A 12348-nucleotide genomic window follows, 5' to 3' on the forward strand; every position below is an offset into this window, starting at 1 on the left:
AGAAATTAATCTATTACTAAATATAATATTAAAAATATAATTAAATTATTTTTTTAGAACCATAATTGTTGTTTAATAAAAAAAACTATACAACAAAAATAAAAATTATATATATTGAAAATAAACACAAATTGTTTGGTGGAAATCTGAAATTGAGCGTGCCACGTGTGTAAGGTACACGAACCATCGAAATTAAATTGCACTTTGACTTATATAATTAAATGAATTATGAATTCTTAAACTCCTTTGCTACGATTTGCTTAGATCCTCAAAAGGCACCACAAAAATCAATTAAGCAGTAAATGATTGCTAAATGATTGATATTTAATTTGTTACACAATATATAAACATTCAATGTTTGAGATGAATTGTAAATACAAAGGAAAATATCTGAGTAATAATTGACTAAAAAATTAAAGTGTTTATTAAAAATTTATTTTGTGCAATATTATTGTCGTTGATATTCATGTTCATGTCTTGTTGATGTCGGCTTCTTCTCTTTTTATAGAGATTCTCATATTTCAGTTTATTTGAGAATTTTATTTTTTATTTTGTGTGCCACTGTGACTCATTATTTTTTACTTCTTTGAAAATATGAGTAATGCTTTTGTTAATTAACTACCACCAAGCTAATTAATTTAGTTAACTAACTAAATAAATTAATTTAAGTAACATTAAATAATTAGAGGCTTTGATTTTTTGGATTTTTTTTTTTGTTATTTGGTCCAACAATTATTTCTAGGCCCGACACATATATTAACATAAAATTTTTGTTTATAAAAATATTATGTTTTCACTTATTAATTGTAAGTAATCAATATATTACTTTTTAAAATAAAAAATTAGGGTATAATTAAAAGTTAGTCTTTTAATTAACATAAAATCTAAAGTAAAATATTTTCAGAATTCAAAATTGTCAAAAGAAAACTTCGAGAATATTATGGAGAAAGAAAAAAAGAAAATCCCAAAACGATGCGTTATAGGAGTAAATAGCATAATCCCTATCTTGGTTAATGGCCATCCAAGAATTCTGAGCATAGGAAATTAGGAACATGATACGCAAAAGATGAATACCAGTCCTTCACCCTGAGAGTCTGTCTCTCTCTCTCTGTCAATGGCGTCTTCACTCCCTTCATCTCTCTCCGTGATCCTTACACAACCTCACCGTTCCCTTCAAACACGATGCTTCTTCTACGGCATCAGGTTTCTATCCAAGTACCCACTTCCTTCTTCCCATTCTTATTATTGCCATCGCAACTTCAAGAAGCTGCCCCTCAGAAGAAAGAGCTTTTCTCTCAATGTCTCAAGAGAATTTTCTCAATCTAACCATTCCTTTTCTAATAATAATAGTAAAGATGGTCCTGCTTTTCAACACTTCCTTGCCCAAGCTTCTCTCTCAGCTTCCCTAACCGAATCACCACAGTAAGTTTTTACCAACGGATAGTTTTATTTAGGCTTAAAGTTCAATTCTTTTATGTATGTCATTGTTTCTTTTTAATTAAATTTTGCATTTTGCTTTTTGGGTTTTGAAATATTTGTGTTCTTTTCTAATGTTGCTACATCGGCCACTAAATTTCAATTGGTGTCAGCAAAATAGCTCCACTTTTTATTTTGTTTCAGTATGGCCTCTATTACTAAATCGTTATAGAGACAGTCATTTTTGAGCTCCAGTATGTTTAAATTCACTTAGACTTATTTAGGCTATTCAAATTTAGTTTTATTCACTCAATAAAGTTTAATGCAGTGTCCGTTATTGTTTTTGCTCATGTTAATTAAAGAGTGCATTTTGGTTGTGTTCTATTTATTGCTCTTGTTGTCATCAGACACCAAATGTCAACGTAGTCAATAAATTTATTTGGTATCAGCAAAATCACTCAAGCTTTATTTTGTTTCAATATCGTCTTTATAAGTTACTGTAGAGATCTAGTCATTTTTTTCCATTCTATGACTAGGTAAGATAGTTCGATAAGAGTCTTAGGAAGATCTTATTAGGTCTTTGAGTAAAAATTTTAGCTGAAATTCTTCCAAAATTTAGGCATAAGCACCATATTGAAACAAAATTAAAACTGAGTCATTTCACTAATACATTTTGAAATTTAACAACCATGCTGATATTAGTGATAAGTTCAATAATCATGGTAAAATAAACCTGTAATATGTGTGTATATGCGTAAAGGTTCTTGTGCATATGTCATTGGCTCACCAATCCAAGACTTTTTGGGTTAATGCCAAAAAGGCAGGAAAATCCACATCCCATGTTGCATCCCTTTGCTTAAATTATCTGTCCGGCTTGTTTAAATATAGTTAAATTGTTCTTTTGTTGTTTCCTTGTGCATATGTAATTTGTTTAAGGTGTCTAGACTTGTGGTATCCACATTTATTTCCAATAGAAACCACAAATGGTCCCATTAAACAACTTATCAGTCCACATCCAAGGAATATAGAATGGTATGTATAGCTACTGCTATGGGAAATCAATCAACATTGCATTGAGAGTTTTAATAAAGTGTTGCTTGGTACCTAGAATATGGTCTGAATTTTGTCAATACTAAATGTCTCCCTTTTTTTATTTTCCCCCTTATAATTGCTGTCTATACCAGTTATTAATGCTCAGAACAGTTCATATGTTGGATCTTTAATGTTCTTTGACTGATCGTTACGTTTTAGGACTACAGGACACCATGCGAATTAGAAATCATACCTTAAATGTTCTCTTTTGTTTTGTTGTCTAGAACTGCACAGGCGTTAGAAGTTCCTCTGGATACTGAAATTCCTGTAAGAGGCCGTATTTATCATGAGACTTATGGATGTCAGATGAATATTAATGATATGGAGATTGTTCTATCTATTATGAAGGATGCTGGATATAGGGAAGTGGTAGATGTCCCTGAAAGTGCTGAGATCATTTTCATCAATACTTGCGCTATCAGGGACAATGCAGAGCAAAAGGTGTGGCAGAGGCTTAATTACTTTTGGTTTCTGAAGAGACACTGGAAAAGTAATGTTACTATTGGAAGATCACAGTCTCTTTCTCCTCCAAAGGTGGTTGTATTGGGATGTATGGCCGAGAGATTAAAGGACAAGATACTTGATGCAGATAAGATGGTTGATGTGGTTTGTGGACCTGATGCTTATAGAGATTTGCCACGTTTACTTGAAGAAGTAGACTATGGTCAGAAGGGGATCAATACTCTTCTTTCACTTGAAGAGACTTATGCTGATATTTGTCCAGTTAGAATCTCTAAAAATTCAATCACTGCATTTGTCTCAGTGATGAGGGGTTGCAATAATATGTGTTCATTTTGCATTGTTCCTTTTACTAGAGGTAGAGAGCGGTCACGTCCTGTGGATTCAATAGTGAAGGAGGTGGCAGAACTGTGGAAAGAAGGTGTAAAAGAGGTAACTCTTCTTGGTCAGAATGTGAACAGCTATAACGATGCATCTGGGGTTGAAAATGAAGTTGAACCAGGATCAAATTGGAAACTTAGTGAAGGCTTTTCCAGCATGTGCAAGGTGAAGAAGATGGGATTACGATTTTCTGATCTCTTGGATCGGCTTTCTACTGAATTTCCTGAGATGCGGTTTAGATACACATCGCCGCATCCAAAAGACTTCCCGGATGACTTATTGTATGTAATGCGAGACAAATATAATATCTGCAAATCTATTCATTTACCTGCACAAAGCGGGAGTAGCACAGTTCTTGAGAGAATGCGTCGAGGATATACTAGAGAGGCATACTTAGATCTTGTGCAAAAGATAAGAAGGATCATGCCAGATGTTGGGATAACCAGTGATTTCATCTGTGGTAAGGGATCCTATATCCAAAGAATAATTGTTTGCTCTTGAATTGGTAACTGTGCTTCTTGATACTTCTATTCTGGATAATTATATTTAAATCATGCCTTATAAACATTCAGCTGTTGAATTTCGACATATAACTGTGATGCTTACAAGTGAGTCTTGAGGGTCCAAACTGTTAGTTATCAAGTAAATTAGGTAATATTGTAGACGGATCTCATCTTTGTGATTTCCTTCTCTTATTGAAGAATTAGTAATTGGATGGTGACCACATATTTTAGGGCCCTTTAAATTGAAACTGAGAATATATGACAGTGTTTGTAATGTTCAACCTCTGGTCTACATTCCTGCGGTCATATTGTTGCGTGGTCTTTCTCTGTGCACCTGTTAAGTGCCTCAACTGATATGTGATGATAATAGGATTAGGTGACAATTTGACCCTTGAACTTGACAAATTAATTCTTGAACTAGTAATTTTAAGAAATTAAAACCTCGAACTAGTTACATGTTAACCATCTAAAATAAATAAATTTAATGTTAAGCTCTTATTTTTGGAAGTTTGGGGCAACGCTTCTCTGACAATAAATTTGAATATTGGTTTGGCTGGAGCATTAAAATACTGTTTTTCTAAATGTTGAAATTGAAAGTATTAATATCCATTTTAACTATTCAAGGAAAGAAATTCAAAAAAAAAAAAAGAAAAGATAAAAGTAATACCCTAGCAATGCAAGAGAAATAGCAACTATTAGCTGCAAGCTTCAGAAATAGTAGGTTACAGGAATTAAATGCACTCCAGTTGGGCAAACTTGAAATCTTGATTGCTTCTAGACTTTTATTGTGTTTGATTATAGGTTTCTTTGATGATGTTTAGTATTATGTAAGGTTCCGGAGAAGTATGAAAGAATCATTTCTTAATTAAAAATTTGAAGTAAAAGTACACATGTGCTTCTGAATTCAGGTGAAGTTAGATTCTGTTTTGATACCATCTATTGATTTAAATACCTTTTTTACAGGTTTCTGTGGAGAAACGGAGGAGGACCATGAAAGCACACTAAGTCTTGTCAGGACTGTAGGTTATGATATGGCATATATGTTTGCATATAGCATGAGGGAGAAAACACATGCTCACAGGAACTACAATGACGATGTTCCTGATAATGTCAAGCAGAGGAGGCTTACAGAACTTATTGAGGCTTTCCGAGGGAGTACTGGTCAATGTTACGATTCCCAGATTGGAAGTATCCAACTCGTGTTAGTGGAAGGGCCCAATAAAAGAGCTCCAGATACAGAACTTATTGGCAAGACTGATAGAGGCCATAGGGTTTCATTTATCAATCTGGCAGTACCAAATAGGAGCGAGGGTTTCATCAACAAGCGGAATCCTGTAGTTGGTGATTATGTGGAAGTTCGTATATTAAAATCTACACGAGCATCGCTCTTTGGAGAGGCACTTGCCATTACTAAATTGAGCTTATTTCATAGCAATGTAGATCAAGAAGCTGTTGCATGCGCAAGCTGAAGCAAACCCCTTCACGCAGTTCTATAATTTGATCTGGGAAACTATCAGAAGATTGTTTCTTCTTGCTGGTAATTGTTGGCTGTTTCTTGTTGGGAGATTCAGAAGTTGTGCATGCAGTCCTAAGTTGATTGGATGCTGATAATGTTGGGTTGGACAAGCTGTGGGAAAAGATTGAAGCATGAGAGATATACAATATAATGTTTAAAGACAGGTTCTGTGATTTCGGCTATCTGCAACTGTAGAATAGCTTAGAGGTGCTAAATTTGTTACTATCATTACTATTTCATTTCATTTCATTTTATGTAGCCTACTTCAGGTTTATAGTGATTAAGCTTTGTCACCCACAATTTTTAGGAGAAATTGTAATTAAAAGATCGAAAACGTTGTGTTTGAAATATCGCTTCAGATCTCAAACCAAGTTCTCTTCCTTTCTAATTCTCTCTGTTTGTTCCTCTTTTTTTCTTATTTTTTTTTTTGGTGCCTTTTGATAGCAATAATGTATATTTCATTTCTCTTCCACAAGTGAGTTAGGCGGTTAAGCTGGTTAAATTTCAAGGCGTTCTTTTGGCAAGATCCAGAGCTCGAAATTATGAAGTTCTTTTGGCAAGATTCAGAGATCCAAATTATGGAGTTGCTTCCATTTGGCTTACCGAAAAAGATTATGAAGTTCTTTTGGCAAGATTCAGAGTTCAAAATTATGGAGTTGCATCCATTTGGCTTACCGAACAAGATGAATTTTTAAAAGAATGTGGGAGTATTTTTAAAAGAAAAAATTTGTGATTTTACTGATTTATAATTTTAAATGTCTTTTTTAGATAAAAAAAAATATGTGATTATATATTGTGATAAAAAAAATATTTCGGACTATTAAAAATTTTAATTTATAAAAATTTAATTATTTTTACTTTGATCAATTATCGTTATTATGTTACTCATAATTAATAATATAAATTTAATACTTAACAACTCCTAATTTCGTTATTTGACCGTCAAATTATCTTCAATCGATTCAACGACCAAATAATGAAATTAAAATTATTAAGTTCCAAACTCATATTATTAAGCATGAATAATATGATAATAATGACTGGATAAAAATCAATAATTCTTTACAAATCAAAATTTTTTATCGATAAAATAATTTTTTTGTCATAATATGTAACGAGATACTTATATCTTTTTTTTTTAAAAAAAAAAATACATAATCACATGGTATGTTTTATACTTGTCAAAAAGAAGAGTAGCATGAATTTCATATCTATTGGCTTTTTTTTTTGGTATATCTTTGAGTGTCGTTTTAAGTTGCCTCTATTCTCAATATCGACGCAATCCAATTGAAAACGGTGAAAACAAAAGATGTTGCCTCTATTCATATAATGTTTTAATTTTATATAAAAGTAGTTTCAATCTTTTGAAATTGTTAAAAGTTTTGCAGTTGTGTTCTCTATAATTTTAGTTCATTATTTGAAATTATATACATTACAGTCCATTTAGTTCATGCCATTGTTTATTAAACCTCGTATTTAATACATACAATCCAGGTTAGGCTTCACAGCCAAATTGTATTTCTGATTTTTGGTCTACAATTTTTAAAAAAAGTTTATGTTTATCTATTCAGTGTTCTAGGTAGACTTCAGTATCTGAAATGTTAGAAATGTTAGCATGTTGAAGATATTAATATTATTAGTGGGATTGAATTATGTAATTAGTATGTTAGCATAATTAGTACATTTGATTAACTTTGATTTAATTTAAATTTAGTGAGAATACATTGATTTTTTTTCTTTTATTTGCTAAATCTTTCCATGTATAAACAAAGGTTTATTCCTTTCTGCTAAACACAAAATTTTAATGGCATAACTGTTAACTTGGTTTTTGATAAAAAAAAAAAAGAAAAGATAATAGTCTTACAAGAGATAACAGTAAAAATAAGAGATAACAGAAAAATGCAAATTCTAATCCACATTTTAAGCCTAGTGACGTGGTCTAGTTTGACTAGGAAACAACTTAATCCTAAAGAAAAAGGATTATTCAGCTAACTAAATAACAAAACATACTAAAATATCTAACACTAGTTTAATTAACTCCAACATCCTCCCCATAAACTGAACACTGCTGCAGTTCAGTTTACACTTGGAGCGGCATAGACACCCAGAAGACTTCGAAACTTAATGAACAAATCTAGCTTCAATGGCTTGGTCATTATGTCTGCAACTTGTTCTTGTGCTCCACAATGAACCAACTTCACAACTCCATCCTTAGTTAGTTCACGAAGAAAATGAAACCGGACATCTATATGTTTACTTCAACCATGTAGTACAGGATTTTTTGAGAGTGCAACAACTGAACTATTATCACAGAAAATCGTTGTACCACCACTTTGAACATGATCAAAACTCTGCAAAATTCTCTTCAACCAAACTGCTTGGCAAGCACAAGCAGCTGCCGCAACAAACTCAGTTTCAGTGGTAGATAAAGTGACTATTGGTTATTTCTTTGAAGACCAAGAAACCACCCCTGAATTCAGCAGAAAAATAAAACCTGATGTACTCCTTTTATCATCAGAATCGTCAGCATAATCACTATCAGTAAATGCAATCAGCTCTGCATCTCCTCCCCTTTTATAAAATATGCCAATTTCAGATGTTCCTTTTATATATCTTAACACCCTTTTAGCAACTTGAAAATGAAGTTCAGTTGGCTGCTCCATATATTTGCTTAAAAGACTCACGACAAACATGATATCAGGCCGGGTGGCAGTTAAATACATTAAGTTGCCAATTAATTGCTTATAACGGCTACTATCTACTCTTGCTCCATTTTCATCCCTTGTGATTCTGCAACCTGGAATAATTGGATTTTGGACTGGATTACAATTATCCATATTAAACCTTGCTAAAACCTCTTGGGCATACCTCTTTTGGCAAATGAAAATTCCATCTCCACTCTGCAGTACTTCTATACCAAGGAAATACCTCATTTTTCCAAGGTCTGTCATGTCAAACTCACGCACCATAGAACTTTTAAATTCAATGAACATTTCCTTATCATTTCCAGTAAAAATTAAATCATCAACATAAAGACAAGCAATCAGAATTTTACCTCATTCTCTAACTTTAGTGAATAAGATATGCTCATAAGGACATCGCTGAAAACCTTTCTTACTAAAATATGACTCTATTCGACTATACCAGGCTCGAGGTGCCTGTTTCAGCCCGTATAAAGCCTTTTTTAACTTGTAAACCTTCTGTTCAGCACCATTTTTCTCATACCCAGGTGGCTGCTCAATAAAAACTGCTTCGCCAAGTTCTCCATGCAGGAATGCAGACTTAACATCCAACTGAAAAATTTCCCACCGCTTTTGAGCAGCTAAAGAGATCACCAATCGAATTGTTTCCAAGGGTGCTACAGGGGCAAAGACTTCAGTGTAGTCCACACCATGTTTTTGGGTGTAACCCTTTGCAACCAGACGTGCTTTGTATTTCTCTACTTCACCATTTTCATTGAACTTCGTTTTATACACCCATTTGACACCAATCTTCTTTGCACCAGTAGGAAGATCTGTCAATTCCCAAGTGTCATTCTTCTCTATAGCTTCAATCTCAGTATCCATTGCTGCTCTCCATTTCTCATCAATTTGTGCTGCTTCGAAGGAAATTGGATCATTTGCTGCAAACATGACCCAATTTGATGTCTCTTCTTTTTCGTTTGATAAACCTTCTCCGCTGACATAATCTCTCATCCAAGCTGGTTGCCGTGTGATTCGAGGCTGCAAATGTTGAGCTGCGAGATCTTCACTTGAGTTGGAAGAATGTCCTTCATTTGAGCTATCACTTACTATTTCCTCATTATCATCATTCTCACTAGCTTCCACTTCACTTTCATTTCCATTTGCACCATCATCTCCCCAATCTAAGTCAACTAGAACAGCTTCTTTATGACTTTTTTCCCAGTCCCAACTTTTGTCCTTTTTGAACACCACATCTCTACTTACTATGATCTTTTCAGAGATAGGATCATATAGTCTGAATGCTTTTGACTCATCGCTAACTCTAAGAAAAACACATCTTCTGCTCTTATCATCAAGCTTCGTTCTTTTACAATCAGGAATGTGAGCATGAGCTACACACCCAAAAACTTTAAAGTATGCTACCGATGGCTTGAGTCCGCTCCATGCTTCTTCTGGGCACTTATTTTTCACGGCAAGTGTTGGACTTCTATTAAGGATATGAACTGTCCAATTGACAGCTTCTGGCCAAAATGTTTTGGGAACTTTATTTTCTAAAATCATGCTTCGAGCCATATTCATGATCGTCCTATTTTTGTACTCAGCTACACCGTTTTGTTGGGGAGAGTAGGCAGCTGTTAGTTGTCTTCGAATGCCATTCTCACTGCAAAAATTAGTGAAATCAAGTGAAGTGAACTCCCCCCACGGTCTGTTCGAAGACCTTTAATGGCTAAGCCACTTTCCTTTTCAACTCGATTCTTAAATTGTTTGAAAGTAACAAAAGCATTTGATTTTACAACCAAAAAATAAACCCAAACTTTTCGACTAAAATCACCAATGAAAGTGATCAGATACCTTTTGTTGTTGTTGGATATAGGACTGATTGGTCCACATATATCGGCATGCACCAATTCAAGAATTTGTGAAGCTCTCCATGTACTTTGTCGAGGGAAAGAATTTCTTTGTTGTTTCCCCACCAAGCAGTCTTCACATATTCTTGATGAAGTGTCGAAGTATGGAAGCCCTCTCACCATCCCTTTTTGTTGAAGAAGTCTCAATCCATTGAAACTTAGATGCCCATATCTATAATGCCACATTCGAGCTGGGTCATCCATGAAAGAGTTGAGACATTTCTCCTCTTTTATCTGTGTCACAGCAGATAACTGAAACATCTGATTCGACGACATCGCGATCTCCACAATTAGCCCTTTATCTGGATGAAAAATTTTGCACACTCCATTTTTTATGAGAACTTCAAGTCCTTTCTCAGCTAGTTGATCAATGCTCAATAGAGGATTTTTTAATCCTGGAACATAGAACACACTAGTAATGATTTGCACATAACCATTTACTAATATGCGTACGGTACCTTTGTCTTTCACATCCATACTTGAATTGTCTCCCAATTTCACTTTCTCCCTGAAATTGTCATCAAGGTAGGAGAAAGTTCCTTCTTTCCACACATATGGTTGCTGCAGCCAGAATCTAAAAACTGAAACTCCTCATTGTTGCTATTATTGTCACTCACATACGCCATCAACAACATTTCTTCATTACTTTCTACATAGTTTGCTTTCTCATCAGATTACTTGCTAGGACATTCATACTGAAAATGGCCAAGTTTGTGACAATGATAACATTCAACAGTGGATCTATCAATGCTACGCCTGCCTCCACCTCTTCCTCGGCCGTGCATTCCTCCTCGACCTCTTCCCCTTCCTCTCGAAGATTCTCCAAAAGTAACCTTCAGTGCTTGCTCTTCCATAACCTGAGATTTCATTCGATGTTCATGCACTAGAAGACTGCTTTGTAACTCATCAATAGTGATAACATCCAAGTTTTTTGACTCTTCAATAGAGCACACAATATAGTTGAACTTGGGTGTCATGGATCGTAGAATCTTCTCAATGACATCTACATCCTCTATCTTTGCCTTATTGATTCTCAGCTTGTTGACGATTGTGAGAGTACGAGCAAAGTACTCATTTACAGTCTCCCCTTCATTCATGTTAAGCACCTCGTATTCCTTTTGTAGCGCTTGACGTTGTGCTCGTTGTACCCGTGCAGTGCCTTGATATTTTCGCTTCAAGGAATCCCAAATACCTTTTGTTGTTTCTTTGTTCAAGATTGTTTCCAGAATTGATCTATCAATGGCCTGAAATAGATAATTCTTTGCTTTCATATCTTTCAATCTTGCATCTTCAAAAACTTTCTTTTGTGCTTCATTGAGTTGCTCTCCTTCTGCTACAGCAGGAACTCCATTCTCTATTACTGACCAATATTCCTTTGATCTCATGAAATTCTCCATGAGCATACACCAGTGATCGTAGTGCCCATCGAATTTCGGAATCGCTGCTTGTACGAATCCACTCTCGGTTGTCATGTTCTCAATATTAATGTAGGAGACTGCTGCTCCTATGATGATCAGACCTTTGTGATTGGCTCTGATACCAGATGTTAACTTGGTTTTTGACAAAAAAGAGAAGATAATAGTCTTACAAGAGATAACAGTAAAAATAAGAGATAACAGAAAAATGCAAATTCTAATCCACGTTTTAAGCCTAGTGATGTGGTCTAGTTTGACTAGGAAACAACTTAATCCTAAAGAAAAGGAATTATTCAGCTAACTAAATAAAAGAACATACTAAAATATCTAACACTAGTTTAATTAACTCCAACAATAACCTGTTTTCTCAGAGGATTAATGCTGAGAATGAGAAGATGTTATGAACTGATGTTTGAATTTCTTTTATCTTCTCGTCTACTGGCGAAAGAGCAGATCTCCTTTGATAGTACTACCCCATATTCATTATAGAACTAGGAAATCTTGAATAAATGCAGCAGTAGCAGATCTTACCAGCAATAACCAGTTTGTATTTATGGACTCTGACCATTCTATACATCAACCATTTCTCCACTTTATCTTTATGTACTTGATGAGGTATTGAATTTTCCCGATCATTAACCTTCTATTCCGGTGGTGGCATACTCAGTACCGGAGACTAAAATCTCGAATTAATTTAAAACCATATTTACTGTTAATAAAACACTTCAGCTGACTGAATAATATTTGGTTGGGTCTTTCCTGACTAAACTAGAAATGATTGGTGGGAAAATCCCTACCAGTAGTACACTATGTCTCAATCAAGGGATCTTTACGGTGATTGCCTTAGCTTCATAATCATAGATCAGGATCATTATAATGCAAAAAAACAAATCGACCATAATTGAAAGGGAAAGAAAAGGTGGTCAAAGCCCATAATTTGCATGCAGAGAAACGGACCACTTGTTTAAGTGCAAC

At 34.5% G+C, this 12348-nt stretch overlaps 1 protein-coding gene across 2 annotated transcripts; it reads left to right on the forward strand.

Annotated features, from left to right (window-relative positions):
* The first annotated feature begins 974 nt into the window (after positions 1-974).
* On the forward strand, positions 975-5755 carry LOC8279119 (CDK5RAP1-like protein). Of its 2 annotated transcripts, XM_048374329.1 has the most exons (4): positions 975-1422; positions 2733-3769; positions 3800-3808; positions 4815-5755. In XM_048374329.1, exons 1-4 carry the CDS (start codon positions 1115-1117, stop codon positions 5318-5320), a joined length of 1860 nt encoding a protein of 619 aa, XP_048230286.1. In that variant the 5' UTR covers positions 975-1114; the 3' UTR covers positions 5321-5755. The 2 variants fall into 2 exon arrangements, with proteins under 2 accessions (XP_048230286.1, XP_048230285.1); XM_048374328.1 differs by having other exon boundaries at positions 982-1422; positions 2733-3808.
* The last annotated feature ends 6593 nt before the right edge of the window (positions 5756-12348 follow it).

The sequence above is a fragment of the Ricinus communis genome, chromosome 5, assembly GCF_019578655.1.
Source record: "Ricinus communis isolate WT05 ecotype wild-type chromosome 5, ASM1957865v1, whole genome shotgun sequence".
Lineage (NCBI taxonomy): Eukaryota > Viridiplantae > Streptophyta > Magnoliopsida > Malpighiales > Euphorbiaceae > Ricinus > Ricinus communis.